Here is a 20,218-nt window from a genome sequence, read left to right as displayed (position 1 = left end):
AGGAACTTTCTGAGTCAAAAGTAGTTTCTGTGCAGTTAATAGCACTTCAGGGACTTATCTTCTATTAATTAATCCAACCTTCCACTTTGAAATTATGCAAACAATCAGCATTTACATCTTCAGAAAAGACAACTGATTACCACAAATTCTTAACCCACTAGAGGAAGAACTGCCTGCATTTTTGTGCTTGGATCTAAGATCCAGCTACTTCTGCTGGGTATGCTGTTGTAGGAATTGCTTCTGATGTGCAGCTTACAAGACCTCTGGCCTTGAAGTAGGTAGTATTTCTTTTGCATAGGGATTTCTACCTCAATTTAAATGCACACCAGATCAGGAAATTTAGTGTTACTGACTATTGAAAAATCAGTGTATGTGAAATGGTACTGGAATTCTCAATAGATAAGACAGACTGATGGAGCTGTGTCTGAGAGGAAATGATACTGTGTGGACCCATGGCTGTAAGTAGCAGCACATCGCTAATCCTGATCCCTTCTGGAGTGCATGTTCTGCCATTTGTGGCACCCTCTGTATGGGGGATGCAATTAATCTCTTTCCCAAGAACACCCAGTTTCCTTGTGTCTACTGCAGATTAAATACAGGAGTACAGGCAGTTACTCCAAAGTATCTGCTGTGCACCTAAATCCTTCCCTGCCTTATGTCACAGTGACACATTCCTCTGCCCTTTGCCAATACTTGTCCGGTTGTGCCTCCATGTCGAAAACTCAAACCCACTCTGCCAATGATGTGACCCTGGCTTCAGAAATACCTCACTTGTAATGACTGCCAGATTGCAGGTGCCTTTACAGGCATGTGCAGATGGACGTTGGAAAGAGTTATTTTCCCTGTTCTTTCACATCAAAGCATTGTGGCCTTTTTTTCCACCTCTCCCAGAGTCACCTGGTGACTTTGCCAAGACATCTGAAATGAATGTATCTGAGCTTGCCAGCAGGAGGGAAAGCTGAGTCCTTGTAAGGGAAGAGGGTCTTGTCCACATTCAGACAGCAGCAGGAAGTAGGCTGTAAGAGACTGCAGCATTTTTCTCACATTTGTCTGAGGGTAAATAGCATATGCTAATCTGGACCCTTCATGGCAAACACAAAGAATTAATCATTCTTGCCTATGGTGATGCTCTCCATAGGCTTTCTATTGTTTGTGTTGCTACAATTCAGCCTTTTTAAAAGGACAGGCTGTTGATCTGTTACTGACCCCCTTGCTAGAACAGGACCAGTACACAGATCTCCATCTGGCTGCTACTCTTTGACCTGTGTGGCATGGGTGGGCCAACCACCACTTAAAACCTCACTCTGATTTTTTCCAGAACATCCAGGAAGAGTCTCCAGGGAATTCAGACAACCGCTGGATAGCAAACAACCCCAATCCTAGAGGTTATTCAAGCCCGTGTGTTTATTGTGTTTTCATTGTGGGGGAAGGAAGTTTGAGGGTTGAGCTCTGGAGAGCAAAGGAAAGAAAATGGTGACTCTTTCATTTCTGCAGTCCCTGAGATGGAAAAACATTCACATCCCAGTACTTGTCCTCCCAGTACCACCCTAGTGAAGAGATCACTAGCTTTCTTTTGCAGTCTAAACTATTTAGGGCGCACGGGTTTTCACATTATGGCTACTGATAAACTTAGCCATGGAAATACCAAGAAATGTACCTAAAAAATAAACAATCACAAGACTATAACACTATAAAATTTTCTCCTATTCCAACTAGGTGTCATCTTCTTCCTTTGTTTTGAACACTAATGTTGGATATATCTTTCAATTTTTTCTTGAAAATAAAAGAAGAGAAATGCAAATAGTGGGAAGAAAGGAAGGGATGAAAAAACTAAAGAAGAAGAGAATGGGACAATGAAGTTATCATATGACCACAGCCCTCAGGAGCAGGGACTCTATAAAATAAATACAGAAATAAATACAGGGACAGACAAAACTAATTTTCTTCCTGAAAACATCTGCTCACATAGTCTTGGTCCAGAAAGGTATATTCCTCTTGTACACACTGCACTAGCAGAAGAAGCAGGAAAAGCCCTTACTGTTCAGCTGTCCAGGAAAGGTGCACTGTGACCACAAAATGTTCAGCAGCTCTAAAAAAAACATTTTTCTGTCTGGTACTCTACCATGTGTGTCCTTCCTCTGTATTTAATGTGAAGTTTCCACACTAATAGGAGATTATTTGAAATTAACCATGTACACCTGTTCCTGCAGTTTGGTTTAGGGAAGATAAGGAGCATATGTGTGTGAGCAGCACTTAATTTTGCTTTGTGCTTCCACCCTTAGCAACATGTGGAAGCCTCAAGACAGGAATAGGAGGCAGCCAGCAGAAGGATGAGCAAGCACATCATTGCGCAGTGGTGCCAGAAGGGGTAGCAAGAGCATTTCAATCAGATTTACTGGGTAACGTTAAATGACAGAGGACAGAGTGCTTGAGTGTGTGTTTGCTGTGCAGAAGCAATAACAAAGACTGAAAATCTGGAAGTCTGGGAAGTGCCAGCTGGAAGCAAAACTGACTGTCTTGGACAGGCAGGACTCTAGGGGGTGAATAATTACCCACGTCTATTTTTCTTTAGCTTTTTCCTCCATCACTGAGCATGTATCCAGCATAAAAAGGCTGCCTGGGATATGCAGAGTGCATGCCAGTCAAGATAGTTTTTCTAAAGCAGGAGGATTTGGAGAAAGCAAGCATAGCTATACAAGTATCTAGCGGTGATGACTTGTTTCCCATGCCACAGTATTCTTGAAATAGTGGCTTGCATGTCAGAGTCTAGCGGGTCAGACAAATATAGGCATAAAGCACTGTAAGAACTAGAAAAATATAACCTACAGTATCTGTAGATTGCAGCTCAGAACACAGATTTTGACAGAGCCTATGCCTTTCATAAGAAGTTAAAGAGCAATAGAAAAATTCCTGCCTAGGCTCTGGCAATGTTCTTTTTCATTATCTATTGTTTTTAAGAAATTTTAAGCCTTTTTCAGGCTTACCAACATATGTCAGCAGCAAGTGTATGCTTTTGTCCCTTGACAGCAAGAGCAGCTTTAGAAAATGCCATAACTGATCCTCATACTTAACATGTCCCTTATAAATATTTGTTCTGCTGTCCTGCTGACTCTCAGTAAAGACATGTCCTTATATGAGCCAAGACACCAAGACCCAAATGCATGCATGGCTCTACACTACAGACTCTACAGCACAGTGATACCAACACAGTTTATAATGATGAGATTAGCAGGCAACAAATTCTGATTTGGAACAGCTTTCAGTTGCTCTGCTAGCTCAGGGGATCCTGAAATGATTAGAGAGAAAGTACTAGAAGGAAAAATACTAAAGCTTTACAAAGCTGTGTGAGGAGTTTTTGCATCTAGAGAATTTTCCACATAATTTCAGAGTATAGTAGTTTGCTTTCTAAGTATGCTCATTTTATTCTCATGTTCTAGTTTCTTTTTTATTATCAGATGTTGCATTAACCACTGCACATTATCTTACTGTGATTTAATGGCCATTTCGCTGTTAATATCTTCTGGGGAACTGTGGCAACCTACACAGCTATAAAATCCATCTACTCTGAAGAAGTCACTAAGATCTGACATGTTTGCTGATTGAAGAAATAGTGCATGTTAATCTTTTTCTTCTTAGAAGTGACTGTTGTAATTAGAATGGTCAAAAAAATATTGTAAGGTTGGATAACACTGATGCTAAAACAAAAAATCTGTGCTTACATTAGAAGGAAAATTGTATTTATTTTCATGTTCTTTTAATAGGTTTTATGAGATGATGTATTTTCCTGACATAGCTGATAGAAAGCACTCTGTTCCTGGATTTCTTCCCATATGTAGTTTGTTGTGTTGGTTTTTTTTCCTTTTAATTGCTACTTAATTGCTATTAACACTATTTATATGAAAATAGGATTCTGGTGCCTAGAAAATATTTTTCATTACTCACTCTCTTATACCCTGTGTAACATCATGGCTTGTGGTTTAGGAGTTTATCATAGCTTCAACAGTATTAATCTCTGGTGTCACCCATAGCTGACATTTTCTGTGGAGGCAGTAGCAGGAGATAAATACTCTTGAAGAAAATTAAGATTTAAGCAAATTTATTTTGTATCACAGCAGAATTCAATATTCAGTAATGATACTAGCTGGCAAAAAGCTTTCTTCTGGGAGAGAAGACAGTGATTCTGCTGTGACACTGCTAAAATTTTCCATTGTGGGTGTATATTGTTATAGTAGGCAGGCTTCATAAAATTGCTAGAGATTATTTTCCTCTCAGAAAAGGCAGGGAATCTGCCCCTGACCATGCTGTTTTTCTCTCTTGCAGTTTTCTGATTCCATAAAAACTGTGGCAGCTTTGCTCAGACATGTCCTGTTCTTTTCATGATGTCTTTATACTGAAGGGAAATGGCTGCACTTTTAAAATCAGCAGTCCCTGTCTATTGCTGTGGGGCCTCCTCAACCACAACTAAAATTACCCAGAGAGAGAAATCTGAAGTAATTTATGTTTGTATAATACTCAGTCTCTTTCACACACTGTCAGTGCAGGTGGCCATGCAGGGGCCTGGGGGAAAAAAGACTACAGCTTTCATCTCCTTCTTACTTGAAAGATGCTGGACATCAGTCTGATTGCAAGGGAGTGTCTAGTGTCTATGTTGAGAGTGCAACACTGAATTTACTCCTTCATGAACCACCAGGAAAATTATACTGTATTTTTCTTTCACTAATCCCACTGAGAGTAATTAATAAACTGACATCCCAGTGTAGAGTTTGCAGAGCTATTGTGCATGCTCTACTAAAGGACAGATGGCCAAACAGTGAAACTTGAGCCAAGTACTTCTTTTTATTTAAGAATTTACATAGGGGTGGGGTTGGCAGCACTTGAAGAAGGAGAACTGACAACACTAAGAGCTTAAAGCGAGCAGGAAGTGTAAAAAAAGGAAGGAGGACATCAGTATATTTGCAGTGCAGATGCTTATTTAGAGTCATCTGAAGTAGTTACTGGAGGCAAAAATCTAAACCAAAGGTTTAAGGGACTTCATAGAAGTCTCTAACACAGACTTTTGAGTAACAGTCAGCATAGCTCACTTTGTGTTTTGTAAGTTGCTTCCTGTTCCCCCTCATGCTATGCATTAAAGTGTAATGAATCAAAGGCCTGGCCCTGGGTCTTCAGAGATTTTCCGGCTCTTTTCCTTCCCCCACGTTTCCACCTTATACCAACATCATTCCCACCAATAGCTGCAACACATAGATAGGTCAACCTTTTTTGATCACCACTGGAAATAAGCAAACTGTCATCGTAACACTGAGGAGTAAGATTGAGTCAGTGGTGTTTATATATTTTCACCAAGCATCCTCAATAAGTATGAAAGTGTATAAGTTTTGTTAATCCATATCATACTATTTATCTCTAACAAAAATGCCTACTGTAATGTCCCATATCAATTTTCTTAAGCCACTACACTTTTCTTCTTGATATTCATAAAATAAGGTCAGTTTCCACCCTACGAATCAATGGTAGTATTAAGTTTCCCTGAGTCCTAGGGAAAGGTTGCAGTTTCACTCAGCTGCATCAGGAGACACCAGTTTAGAGAAGAACCCCACAGAAATGTATAGCTGAAGGCACCTTCTTGGGAGAACAAGTAATTTCTCACCTGCAACCTGGCAGCTAATGGTAACATTTGCTCTCTGGATTGTTTTCACTGTGCTTCCAATATCAACAGTGACAGCAGGCGATTCAGTGTTGGTCACAGTAGCTCTTGATGCCTTTATCAGTGGCTTTCCTGTATAAAAGAAACAGAACAATTTATCAGACCAAGTACACTGGACTTGCATGGAACATATGACATGGGACATTTTTGTGTGAATGTGCCTACAGAGGACAGGCGGGTAAGGGAATATTTTGGAGTACGAGGTCACACTCTCTTTATAATATTACAGTGTCACCAAATTCTGTGGGAAAACCTGCCTTGGAAAAAGAAAAGACACACTTAGAGCAGAGGAAGAATATCACTAAAGCCCCATGGACACACATCAGAATGAACTAATTCAACAAATGCCAGCTCAGTTGACACTGAAAGATATTTGCCTGGTACTGCAACCAAAGTACCACCCTTTGCCAAAGACCAAACACAGGAAAAAGAAGCCTGAGTGATGGCTACAGGGATGTTAATAATGTAGATGGTTTACAACAGTGCACAAGCTGTTTCTACACATTGATCATGTTTTCTTTAATCTACAATGGAAACACTGGAACTGGAAAGACCAGACCACAACCAGAAAGTTTTTTCATAATGGATAGTGTATGAGTGTGTAGGACATTAACATATCTTTTTTATCAGATACCTGTTTTGTTTAATCTAAAGCCTATTAACAGTGATGTGCATTAACACTGTTTATCTCTAACAGATACTTGCTTTGCCTGTCACCAAATTTCTGAATTGTTTTCAGTGTGCTTTCAGCATTGGTGATAGTGAGCACGTGGATCAAGGTGTTCTCCTGCTGTTGTGCCTGTCTGTGCAGGATTAGCTACGGAGTTACCTACCACCTGGGGCTCAAGGAGCCTTCTGCAGCCTCTTTTGTAGGGGCATGACACAAACCAGCTTGAAGATACTTGGGCTTAGATCTCAGGGAGGGGAGGGAAGCAGCAGAGGAGACAGCCAAAATACTCTGAAGACTTAATGTTGGCAGAAGGGGCAGAACATGAAAACGGTATTTTTAATTGTATGGGAATTAGGTGTTTTTGACTGTTTTGTTTTCAAACACACATTTATCAATTTATTTTTTTTTTCTCCCCTTTAAATAAATTATCAGATACAAAGCAGTTTTGGATATCCTAATTTGGCCTCTGTAATCGGCAGTTTAAGTTAATGTCTGATGCTGGCTTAATTTGTGTCTTACTCTGGAGGTGACCAAGGAAAAATATATGGAGGTGAGAAAAAGAATTTGGTTTCATTGAGCTCATTACACTAACCAGAAAATCCTTCAGTGAAATAAGCTTTCTGCCCCACTCCAGATCCCTCTAAAGATGGTCTGAGCTTTCCATTTTTTTTTGAAAAACATACTTCCATTATGCCAAAAAGTTGTTTCTTAGTTCCAAAAATTGTTCAGTATCTTATTTTGATATTTATGGCCTCATTTTATAGATAGAAATGTATATCAGTTCCTAAGCAGAGTTCAGTTTGAGTCTGGAATTCAGGAATATTAATTCATTTTAAAAGGTTAAACTACAGCCTTGATAGTTAATTATAATTAAAAAGATAATAGCCTTCCTGTGCCACATGTATACCTAATGCTCAGTTTATTTTTCTAAAGCTTCACACTAAATCTTCTCCACAAATTAAACTGTACAAAGACTATGGCTTTTAAATTCACTGAAGAAATATGGACAGAATAGCAGTTTTGTCTGATAGTTTTTTAACCTCATGTTCAGCTTGTTGCTCATGCAACACAAGAGGTTTGCTGTGGAGTTGCTCCTTTTGAAATACAATACTGTCTTAGCAGAAGCACCTCTGCCCTGTTGCTCAGGATTCAGCAAAGATCTTCCTGATCTGACAGAAGAGTAAAAAGAATCACTCTTTGGTTTTGCCTACATGTCATATGTAGCTCTGATGCAGATCTTCCTTTTGCAACCTTGCGGATTCAGCTTTTCTCCTTCTAAGGGATAGACAAGGTATCTTTCCAGTTGCTTTACTGATCATCAGAGCTGCACTGCTGACCATTGCTGTCTTCTTAGATTTTCCCTATGTTCCTCTTACCTGAATTTTTCTCTGTGTTTGGTCTAAAAAACTCAAACTCATCAACACCTATTCCTTCCTCTAATGATATACGGGTACATTGGCATCTGATAGTCACCACCCATACATTGAAGGCCTCCAAATGCTTCCACATTCTGCACCAGTGGAATGGAAAGCTCAAAAAAACATTACGCTGTCTCACATTCCTAATGTGCTTCCTTTTCCTTTGTTGTAAGCCTCCTTTTCTCTCTGCCTCATCACAGTTCTTAGCTGTCTCTTTTGTGCCTTCACTTTACTCAGCAGCTTTGTGTTTGCTGCTTTGTCCTGACATGGTTTTGAGGCTGCTGACATCACCTCCCAACACTGAAGAAGACCGATCAATGCACTACCTCCCATTTTTTTGTGAGCCTCTGTTTGCCAGCCCTTGAAGCAGTGCCAGCCATACTTGTGCCACTATGGATCAAATATGATACAGGACTTGGTCCTGCAAGGGGCTAGCTGTTCAGCTCTGGCATTTTTCAGAATTGCCTGATGTACATCTGAGTTAGTCCTTCAGTCTGTTAGACCTGAAGAGGTCAATGACAGGTTTAAAATGAAGCATATGAACTGGGAGGCTTAGATGGCACTGTTCATGTAGACTGTCAATAGCCAGGATGAGCACTGTCTTGAGAGCACATGTCAGATGCAGAAAGTGAGAAGAAGCAAGGATCCCTTACAGAAATCCACAAATCTCACAAACTCTCTGGGAAAGTTGGACTATGCCTCAGTTTTTTCCAGAGTTTGCACCCTGTGTTTTAAGCAGTGCACCTCTGTTGACCCAACTTGCCCACCCAGAATTCACAGCCTTCTGTTCCCCCACAGATGATTTCTGTGCAGAATCACACAAGTGGTAGCAACCATCCTGCAGACAGAGCGAACTATTACCTGCCAGAGTGACAGCAATGGAGACAGAGTCAGATCCCAGGGCATTGGTCGCATTGCAAGCATAGAAACCTACATCAGCTTCTACAGGTGCTAGAATCTTCAAGGAGTCATCAGGCTGAAGTAGCATCCTGGAGCAAAGCAGAAAGAAAGATGTAATAGTGTTTTAGTTTGTGTGAGCACAAACACATTTACTGGGAGTTTTTTTCAAGTTTAGGTAATTTTTTTTTACAGCTCAGGCCTTTAAGGTATATTTAAAAATCTATTATGAAATCTGAAGTCTTACACTTTTAATCTCATTTACAGTTCTTCTACTGCTGATTATTGAAAGGGAATAATCACAAAACTTGCTGAAGCTGTGCAGAAAGAAGTGAAGTGAACCACATACTCAGTGTCAAAACCTGAAATAGGCTCCAAATTCTTTGGTTGTGGGGCAGTTTGAAAAAACTCAGTAGTCTCATTGCTCCCTTCATAGTCAGTGAAGACAGAGGGGAATACTCAGCTCCTCCTTTGGCTTAACCAACTGTTTCTTTCCTCTGCTGGTAAGAAGAGCCTATCATGATCCTGGTGTACTGCCCATGGTTAAATGGGATGAATATGGCTTTAGAGCTCTTACAAACTGCTTCTTTTCACAGTCTATTTTTGCAGTGGTATATTTCCATGAGGTCCTGACACATACCTATTTAATCCATGGGCTCTTTTCAACACTTACATTCCCTTACTTTTTAGCACAATGCATTTAATGAGTATTGTTCTTATTTTTTTTTAAGCTGAAACTGTTGATAAAGTCTAATAATAAATTACTTTTCTCATCAGCAACTTCAGCAGCTGTTGTATGTAAACTCTTAGTTGAGGCCATGATTGACAGTGACAAGGGTGAAGGTAGGGGAGGGATACACCTGTAAAACATGTGCAATAAAAGTCTGTTTGCTAATCCTGGAATTGACAAGTTTATTTCCATTCCCACTCCTGCAATGAAAACTGTTGTCTCATGGACCAAAAAAAGCAGCAGACACTTGATTTTGCACAACATTGTGGGTAGGAGTTCTCTAAAACAAACCAGAGCAGGACTGCCCATCAAAATCCATTTTAGGAAAAAGTCCACAGTTAAAATTCTTTCTTGACTATTTTTTGAGTAATAATAAGAATAATTAATTAAAGGAAAGAGCAGCCTTTTGGCAACCATAGTTAGCAAGTACCTAGAAAAATGCACATTTGAGAAACAAACATTAATAATTTTAAAATTCCATCTTTGCTTGGACAACAAAAAAACCCTACCCCAATAGTTAAAATAATTCCCTCCTCACTTCTGCTTTCAAGGATCTTTTGTTTCTCATGACTTAGTCATAAACAGGGCAAACTTCTAGTTAGCCACTGCTAACAGAGCCAGCCACTAACAAATTGCTTTACTTACAAAAGTAGTGTTAGCATGCACCAGTACACCACATCTAATTTTTTGGTTTAACACTGACTAGTTCAATCCCTACATGGAATTCATTGGAGCTTCAGAATTTATCCTAAATTATAATAGCATATAACAGTTAAAAGTTGTGGGTGTTCTGCCACCATGTGTGCAAATACAGTATATAGGCTGACCAGTCAGTCCTCCATCAAACTAACATCTACAACTTCCTAAAAAGTTATTAGAAATGTTTCTGTCACCTCCAGGTTGAGGAAAAAGCCTTCTTAGTATTGCACCTTGTAAAACACAAGGGATCATAATTTAATTGTTGTTAATCGACTCTGCTAATTTAAATCTGTCAATTTAAATCACCTCAAGATCTATCACCAATATTTTTAGAAAGGTAGGTACCTGCCTTTAAAAAATATAAACTTCAAGCCAGCTTCATCTTTCAATTTTTTTAACCCAAGTTTTAGAAAAAAAGGGTAATGTCCTCTAATTTTCAATAATTCTTTGTGGTTTGTTTTTTTTTTTTTTTTGTGTTGGAACTTGGCATAGTTGCTTTTCTGAAAGCAGATCTTTTATATCCCTGTTTGTATAGAACTATTTTGGCTGGATTCCCTATTTGCTCATACATTGCCATTTTTGTTAGGTATTGAGTTGCTTGTCAGTGGTGAAAAAAATACCAGCTGTAGCAATTCTTTCTGTCAACAGCATGTTTTCAGAATCTTGTTTATGGAGTTAAAATAACACAGCTTATGTTTAATCAGTCTCATCTCTATTGCTACACACTGCATTGTCTCCAAGACAAAAATGTGTATTACAACCTGTGTCAGTCACTAACTCAGATGGTAGGTCTTAAACATGTAACTCTGGATCACCTACTGGTTACACTCTCTTCACTTCCATTTACAAAATGCATTTCTGTTATAATAAAGTTGAATTATCAAGCACCACTGTGTTCCCAGTGGATGGAAATTATAGCATACTTGGGAGGTTTACTAAAAAATGCATAAATCCCTCAAAGAGTTTCAACTTTTGAAATTGAGTCATAAGGAAGTTTATCTGAATTTTATTTTAAATAAAGCATTTTCCATCTTTGGTATAGATAATATCAGGCTCTGAAACTGCACTCAGAGCCCAAGCTAGTGTTAACGTGACACTTTAACCTTAGGAGAGGGCATGGACACTCATGGTAAACATTCACTTAGGCTGAATATGCAGACTGAAGTCAAGGATATTTTACTGGAACCAGGTATTTTTGTGTCCTGTGTTTTCACTCTATTAAGCAACTGAAAACCTGCAATTTTTTCGTGGCCTGTTATATCTTTTTGTGTCAGTACCTAGACTATAAATTCATTTCTGCAAGTGGAGCTATGTAGTAGGAGTCACAAATACTTTTAGGTGGATTGTACAGCTTATGGAAGGAATCAAAGGGAACAGAGCCATTTGTCGCTACATCTTTGATACAGACAAAGTCCACAGCCACAATGCATGCAATGAAGTGCCTTTATCTCAGTATTTGGTAATCCACAATACAGTAGCCTGAACTCTAAAAATCATGATACAAACACAATTTCCATATACTCAGTAAGGAATGAGCTGAGGTACTTGAGTAAAAGTCTCTGACCTTCCACAGAAAAAAATATCTCTTTGATAGGAGTACAGGAAGACCTATGTATATTATTTTTTAAATTCCTGTTAAAACACAATTGGGCTGGAAAACTGGTTTCTCATTTCCATTCAGTCAATCTTCCTACTGGCAAAGTATGAAGTCAAGCTGCAGAGCTGAAAGTCAGCTCAAGAGTACAAAACACCAGTGCATGCAGATGGCCTTGCAGTTAACAGCAGCACACTCTGAGACTGCTAAAACTGTGGCTTTCATTTACAGAGCTTACTGGCAGCCAGCAAGAACATTCTGAGCCAAAACCAGAATACTGCTGTTAGGAACTCAGCAAAACATCAACAACTCAGTTTTTGTATGCACCATGATTTCTAAACTTCCATTAACTCCAAAGTTACAGCTGAGTATCTCTATAAAGTCCAGAGCACTGCTAATTTCCTCCCCCCGTCCTGAGTCTGGAGGAACCATACGTGATGAAGACAAAAGGAAGTTCATAAAATGGAAACTGCCTCAGCCTTTCAAGAAGAATTGTCAATGAATAACACTACTAACTGGGAAATAATCTGTACTTCTCTGAGTCTTTCCAATAGAATTTTTGAGCACACATAGTTGTCTGGTAATTAAAAAATACAACACAGCATTCAATGTTGTTTCAGACAAACTGAATGGAAAAAAAGGCACAGGTTGAAAGGCATTGCAAATTGAAAAAAAAAAAAAGAATTTCAGAAATAGTGAGATTGTTTTATTGTGAGCTAAATGAATTTCCCTGTTGCTACAAAACAGCTGCTTATGTAGTGTGAGATATTATTTTTATTTCCTCATGAGTTTAATGTCCCTTATTATGGACTTTATGTAACCTCCATTCCCTTTCAAGCATACCTCAGAAATTGCAGCCATTCCAAATAGAGAAAAAAACATCCCTTGTTAGCACAATTCCAACAGTATGTAACCACTGGCAATGAAAACCTATATCTGAACTTTTTTGTGGGGCATAAAGATGTTTTCAGAGGAATATGGCCAAATAAAGGGATACTACAGGCTCAGGCCTTGATTAAGACTGCATGTGATTTCCACAACAGATATGTTCTGGCTCTTAGTGTCCTCTTCCCCTTGCAAAAGCAACCATTTTTTTGGTGTGAAACCTAATATACTTACTAGTCTTCACACACAGAAAGGGAGACAAGAACCAGGGAATTCAATAAACTAGAACAAATAATGATTTTGGAGTTTTTCAGTTACCAAAGTGAGAAAGGTGCTAATTAATTGTGTAACTATGCAGAAGGAGCAATTGTACCTGAATCAAGAGTTTACTGGGTGATCCACAGGCACCACATTGGATACTAACTTTTGCCTTGACTCCATCTTTTCTAATTTCCCAAGCTGCCCTTATGACTGAATTGAGATGTCCTAACTGAGGTTAGTGTCTCGTGCAGAAAGATTTGCTAGCAGATCCCTGGATTGCTTTGTTTTACCATGATGGTCAATATAACTGCCTCTGACACCCTCTCTGTTCTTACATATCACCTGCTCAGAGAACAGAACCAAAACATAAAATCTGAAGTATACACATGAGAAAAAATGTCTATTATTAATGCAGTTAAGCATATAACTGGCATTGAAAATATCTTTTTGTGTGCTCTTCCACACAAATGAATAATGTGAAGTGATATGTGGGTAAAGGTTACCTGTAGGAAAAAATTCCCATAATTTCTGTGGTAGACTGATAAAAGTGTTTTGTTAATCATGTTTTCAAGATAGGCCTGGGGCCGGCACATTGGAATTTGAACAGACGAGGATGCACCAGTTCACATCAGAAGACTAATAGTGTGTTAAGATGCCAGCATAGCTGCAAATAGCCAGGAGGTATGGTTCCATAGTTTCCAGCCTCTCTCAGAACATACAAGGGAACGATGATTGTCATGCTTCCTGAGGACTAAACTGAGGCAGTTTTACACACAGATACATGTGTGGAAGGCAGAAACCTCACTCCCTCTATCTTCTGCTACCACAGCCATGTCAGATAGATCCTGCTGGACCATTGCAAGAAATGCAATTCACGTCTCCAACAGAAGGTAATATTAACAGTGATAATCTAGAATTAATCTTCATATCTCAAACCCAATCTTCACAGCAAAAACCTCTGCTTTCAGATGGGAAAACACAGTAAGGCTCCCAGCCTCCAGATGTGGAGTGCTCTATTGCCTGCATTAGGCTCTTACATACTTTAGTAATTTGCAAACTCTTTTTTTTACTTACTGAAACATTAATAAAGTCCCTGTGTGACACACCAGACTAACCCAGCCTCCAGACTTTGCCGAGGAGCCATAGTGCCCTGTTTACCACTTCAACTTGTTAGGTTTTCTTTCTGCTATGAAATCAGTCTACAGCAAAATATGGTTTTGGCCATGGGACTGACAGGCAGTAAACCACGAAAATTATAAATTATTTTATTAAAAGTAAAATAACATGTTTTACCTATCGTTGTATTTCACCTCCTCTCCATTCTTAGCCCAGCTGATGGTGGGCTTTGGGTTTCCCACTGCCTCGCAGTGAAGCAGCACACTCAGTGTGCCACCAGCTAGGACCACTGTCTGTCCCAGGTGGGTAACAACCTCTGAAGCAGAAAGCTGTTGTGCTGCTGAAATCTTTCGCAGGATGGCAGGCTTTTGGTGAGGTCTGCGCAAGCCATTTGCCAGGTCCAGAGAGGTGGGAAGAAATGCTTCTGCAGACGAAGTCCTCAGGGAGCTGGTAAATCCAGAAATGTGTCTGTGGACAGGATACTCCACCAAGGCTGAATCTACTCTTCGCCTTAATGCTTTTAGGACAGATCCCTGGTGCTCCAAGTGGCTCTTGAAAACCTCATGAGCCAACTGCACAACAAGTTGTTCAGTGTAGACATCCTTAAGTTCCTCAGGCTGTTGAGATAAGTTCCTTATGATATCATCCAAGCGTTTCTGTTCTGTGACCATAGTAAATGGCAGGCTATACTCCCAACTCAGGTCCTCCTCTGAGGATGTGTTTCTCTCTGTGGAATCCTGGGCTTCCCAGGAATCCAGATTTTCCCTGGGCCAGTCCCTGTACTGCAGCAACCTTGAGACAATATCATCATACCAGCTACTGAGGTCAGCAAGGTGCCCTCGCTTTTCAGCCTTGCTCCCATTGAAGAGAATCCCATTGATATGTTTATCCTGTGCTTGCAAGGCTTCATTTAAGCTGGTCTTTCCCATGGCCTCTTCCTCCCTAATGCCAGTTGGCCGCTGAGAAATGATCTTCTTGTTATTTCCAATCATTTTAATGACAAAATGCTCTTGGGCTGGTCCTGCTGTGCAGGTGTAAGTCCCAGTGTCTGAAGGCTTCAAACAATGGATTTTCAGGTACCCATAGGGTGCAATGGTGATATGAGCTGAGCTGATAAGCTTCTTGTCATCCTTCTCCCAAGAGATCATTGATTTCCGGAACCTCCTTGTAGGGCATTGGAGAATAACGGAGGTTTTGGGCAGCAAGTAGGCATACCCACCCACAATAAATTGTAGTTTCTTCTGCTTTCTTACTTGTATGTAAACTTTCTTTATGGCCATAATACGGGGGCTTTGCTTATGAGCTGGCCTGTTGTGCCCTGAAATGTCATTAATACTATTAGTATATGATACCATTAAACAAAACAAGACGTTTACTTTAGTGCAGGCAGCATTCTACCCATTAGGCAGTAATGGAAGAAAGTGCCCACCAGCTCCTAGACAGTAAGTTGGAGCAACCAAATAAGAGGAACAACAAAGCTCATTTTAGGAACTCAAATGTAGTCCTACCCAGGGTACATGCAGAAACCAAAGAGCCAGGAAGAGCTTTATGGGAGGAAGAAAACTTGACTGGAAATGTAGTTTTTATTGTTAAAGCATTTAAATGAAGGTTGTTGCTTAAAAAAAATATTGAAAAGATAAGGGTTTACCATCCACCTCTCAAAGGCAACATGATCTTGCAGCTCACAGCAGTATGGAAGGGTGAAAGTACTCACTCTGTTCAGTGCTATTCAGAGTGTAGCATTGAACAGAATAGAACTGTCTGGACTAGGCTTAAAAACAGGGTAATACTATTAAAGTGCACTTGTTCAGTGTGTCCTTCCAGTTCCCAGATTTTTGTGACAGGGAACTTTTTAATGAAGCATTAAATAAAGAAGCACAGGTATATTATTAGTAAATACCATGGAACATTTGGCCCCAGCTTCAGTCTGAATGTAAGATCATCTTTTTTCCCTGACACACCCAACATTTAGCAGTTTCAGAATTCATAGTCACCTTTAAGCTAGGCTGTCTTATTAACTTCTGCATATCCAGTTGGCTTACTGCAAGGAAGACTACTGCTCTTGTGAAGGGCAAAAACAGATGCATGAAACAGCAACATAAAATACATCTGATTTATGTTCGATGTTTCATTAGAAATCCCTGGTCATAGAGGGTTCTGAGAGACTTGATAAAATAACATGTTTTTAAATGATCTTCAACAAAATCCCTTACCAACCATTTTCTTTGCAGCTGTTCTATCAGAGAGTTTGTTTGCAGCTGCCCTCAGGGTGTTGAGCTGTATCCCTGAGCCTGTACATTCCAGTTGTGAAATTTAGATCTAGATTTGGGTCACAATTTTGACCCAGTTCTTCCAGAATATAGTAGATCCCTTCCAGCATATTGGCTCAGACCCAGCTCCAACAGTAAAATTTATAGCTATCATCCACTGGCTTGCCCTATTGCTAAACAAAAGCATACTTGTTCACAGAGGGAAAAATTCAGCAGCAGCCACTCTGTGAGACTGAGTAACACTAGTGCAAGAGAGGTTATGGTGCAGGTGACAGAATGAATTTCTTAGTCATGGACATCCAAGTCCCTTGTCCCCAGACATTCCCAAGCATCTTTTCCACTTACTTGCACAGATGCCCAGTGCACAGGGCCTGGTCAAGGACAAGAAAGGCAAAGGTGGGCACAGTGAGGAATTGATGATGACAGAACCCCCTGTTTTTAGCACCTTTCTGCAAATGGCATTTCGACTCTGGGTACCCTCTCCACAGCTCACTGAACACTAGAAACAGAATTAACACCATTAGGAACAATGTGTATTAAAAGCAAAGGTGCTCTCCTTGTCAACCCCTAGACCCTTTTCCCTTGCATATCCACATTCCATACATATACACGATACAGCTCAGTTACAGCTTTCAAAATACGACAGTGGAATAAAGCAGAGCAGCACCTGGTCCTTAAGTTACACACACTGCAGGCACAGTAAGGTGATTAAACATCAGATATTTTCTATCCTTTGAGACTTTGAATGGTCGCAGGCTCCCTTCAGCACTTTTTTTCTTTCAGTTGATGTCCCTTTTTTTAATGGTTCTGTGCTAGAGTAGAAAGCATGTCTTTGCACTTTGTTTCTGTATATCTGTGTCTGCTGGCTGGAAAAACTGCTGTTCATAGCCAAGAACCGACCACATTGAGTTGTACTTCACAGTTGTTCTGCCAAAATGTGGCCTAAACTTAGTCCTTGAGTTTTCCTATTGCAGAAATAATAAATGGATGAGTGTTTCAGATACCAATGAGTTACCACAGCCTGGTAGCTACCACACATGGTTTACACAGAAGAGTATAAACCCTTTTATACCATACTGTGGTGCCCAATACACAGGTGGGCATTGATTAATGGAATTCACCGTGTCTATTTTAGTTCATATTTACATAACAGCATAGTTGAAAGTGGGCATACAGGCAGGGCCACTGCACTGGGACCCAGTCAGAAGTCTGTAAAGGTGCTGAAAAGTGGGTTGAATGTTGTAAAGTTGGTAGCACAAGGATATACATGCACTTCTCTTACATGCAGGTGTACACCTGTGCTAATGGGAACTGAAGATGAAGTGAGGGGGAAAAGACACATTAAGGGTAACAACAGCAAAAAAAAGGCAGACTTGAAGTGAAATGGGGAGAGAGAGCGAAGTCAGATTTGTTGTTAGCTAGTGCAAATACACAGAAATGTGAATTGTATGTATGTCAGCATAAACCATTGTGCTGGTTTGGTTTGGTGAATTTTTTGGTAGCAGGGGAAGGGCCCCAGGAGTCTCCAGTAGGAAGCTGAGTAGCTCTTCTTGCTCCAAACCCAGCCAAGGAGCCATTAGTGGGACAACAGCTGCACCTCTGCAAAACAACAGCAAAAAAAAGGCAGACTTGAAGTGAAATGGGGAGAGAGAGCGAAGTCAGATTTGTTGTTAGCTAGTGCAAATACACAGAAATGTGAATTGTATGTATGTCAGCATAAACCATTGTGCTGGTTTGGTTTGGTGAATTTTTTGGTAGCAGGGGAAGGGCCCCAGGAGTCTCCAGTAGGAAGCTGAGTAGCTCTTCTTGCTCCAAACCCAGCCAAGGAGCCATTAGTGGGACAACAGCTGCACCTCTGCAATTAACATATGAAAGAACTGAGGTAAGAGCTGGCCAGAGAGAGCACTTGGTTGGTAGAGAAGAAGAAAAAAGAAGAGCAGTGCTGGGGAAGGAGAGCCATGATGGTGGTTGGTGAGGAAGAAGGGAAAGAAGATGCCCTAGTAGAAGTTTTCCTGCAGCCCATGGTGAGCTGGCACCTGCACTTATGGAGGAACGTGATGGAACATTCCCTGAAGGCACCAGGAGGGGTAAACTTGGCCAGTGGACTTGGATTTTGTGGTCAGAGGATTTGCTGCCAGTGGACTCTGATTATGAAGCTTTGGAAGACTCTGCCACCAAGAGAGGTGGCTGTTCCCAAAGCAGACTCTGTGTGAAGCCCAGGCTAGAGCAGCGTGCTTCAGATCTTGTGGGAAGGACTCATGAAGGAAAGGTTCATGGAGGACTCTCTCCCATGGGAGGGAGCCTGTGGGGAAGTAGGGAAGGACTGCAAGGAATCCTTCCTCCTGAGGAGGAAGGAACAGCAGGAACCACCAGTCTGTGAACTGACTCTAAACCCCATCCCCTGTCCCCCTGTGCCGCTGGGGGAAAGGAAGGAGAGAAACTGGGAACACAGGAATTTGGACCCAGGAAGAAGGGAGGGGTGGGGTAATATATGCAAGCCCTGCTCTTTGTGTTGTTTGTGTCCTGTGTGTGTTTGGTTAGTGTGAAATTAAATTATTTTTTTCCCCAAGTTGAGTCAGTTTTGCCCGGGACCTTAATCGGTGAAGATCCCTCCTTGTCCTTTGTCTCGACTCATGAGCTTTGTCCTCCTCATCCCAGAGTGTGTGTGTGTGTGTGGAAGTTGAATGAGAGGCTGTGGGGTTGGTTTTTTTATTGTCGTGTGGGGCCCAAACCATGGCAACCATATAGCAACTTCTTGTAAAAGAGGGAAGATTTGGAATAGAAATACCATTTTCTCTGCAAGAACGTCTATGTCTATGTGACTTCATGAGAACATTCACCTGTGTGAGTAAAATGTCTAGATCAGCAGATGAAAGGTGCATGTGGGACACCTCTGTGAGGTGAACAGTGTTTTTTTTCACAGCAGAGACAATTTCCACCTTCTTCCATGACATATAACTGGGAGAGCAGTGGCAAAGATTGCAAGATGGGGAATGATTTTCATGCTTACTGATGTTAAAAGGTCAAATTATATTTCCAGTTACACTGCCATAAATATAAAGGGAAATTTTCTTAAATCATATGGGGCCATAAAGCAAACCTGGGAAAATGCAAGGGACTTCTGTAGAGTGTATTTGCTTTGACATCCAAAAACTGAAGGAAGGAATTTTCTAGCTAACATTGCAAAAGCAGTATCCTAGAATGAAAGAGGCTTGGGATCTGTAATGATATGCCTACACCAGACTGCATCATAGGGAAAGGTTAGAGTGGCCTGAAGAGGAAAAGACTACTGATGTCAGAACAGCCAGACTTTGAGAAGAAAATTCAGTTATTTTGGGGAAGTAAAAATTACTCTTCATTGAGGCCTTGGAGGAAAATTGAGCTAGCAATTAAAATCCCTACCAGGATAATAAAGACAGGACTAAAATGGACATAACACACTTTGTGCAGTCTGCACAGTTTGGCTCCTTTAGCCCAAGTGACTGAGCAACCTTATTGCTGAGAACAGCACAATACCCATGCATGCACATAACATACCTGTGTCCAGTCAGAGAGAAGCCACTCACTGGGACAATCTTCATTTTTACAGGCATGTTGGGTAACAGGCCTTGGTGTGAAGCAGAAGGTTTCTGGTAGGTCTAACAAGCTTCCATCTGCCAGGCGCTGCTTACAAAGTGCATCTCGCTTCTGGACACCACCACCACATGTCTGTGAACACTGTAGGAGATGAGAGTCAGCCACCTCACATTGCATTCACTCCTTCCTTCCTTCCTTCCTTCCTTCCTTCCTTCCTTCCTTCCTTCCTTCCTTCCTTCCTTCCTTCCTTCCTTCCTTCCTTCCTTCCTTCCTTCCCTCCTTCCTTCCCTCCTTCCTTCCCTCCTTCCTTCCCTCCTTCCTTCCCTCCTTCCTTCCCTCCTTCCTTCCCTCCTTCCTTCCCTCCTTCCTTCCCTCCTTCCTTCCCTCCTTCCTTCCCT

General features: G+C 40.8%; 1 protein-coding gene across 1 annotated transcript in view; it reads right to left on the bottom strand.

The window, feature by feature from the left end:
• Window positions 1-20,218, bottom strand: part of ADAMTSL1 (ADAMTS-like 1) — a 124,977-nt gene that overhangs the window by 41,071 nt on the left and 63,688 nt on the right. Inside the window, exons 11-15 of the mRNA XM_010008480.1 lie at window positions 19,782-19,961; window positions 16,590-16,743; window positions 14,152-15,292; window positions 8,654-8,781; window positions 5,648-5,776 (exon numbers count right to left, since the gene is read on the bottom strand). Coding sequence (XP_010006782.1) covers window positions 5,648-5,776; window positions 8,654-8,781; window positions 14,152-15,292; window positions 16,590-16,743; window positions 19,782-19,961 — 1,732 coding nt within the window. The remainder of the gene's footprint in view (window positions 1-5,647; window positions 5,777-8,653; window positions 8,782-14,151; window positions 15,293-16,589; window positions 16,744-19,781; window positions 19,962-20,218) is intronic.

Source organism: Chaetura pelagica, unplaced genomic scaffold (genome assembly GCF_000747805.2).
Source record: "Chaetura pelagica isolate M959 unplaced genomic scaffold, ChaPel_1.0 scaffold232, whole genome shotgun sequence".
NCBI classification, from domain to species: Eukaryota; Metazoa; Chordata; class Aves; order Apodiformes; family Apodidae; genus Chaetura; species Chaetura pelagica.
Note: the sequence above shows the minus strand (reverse complement) of the source record. Positions and strands in the feature narration are given on the sequence as shown.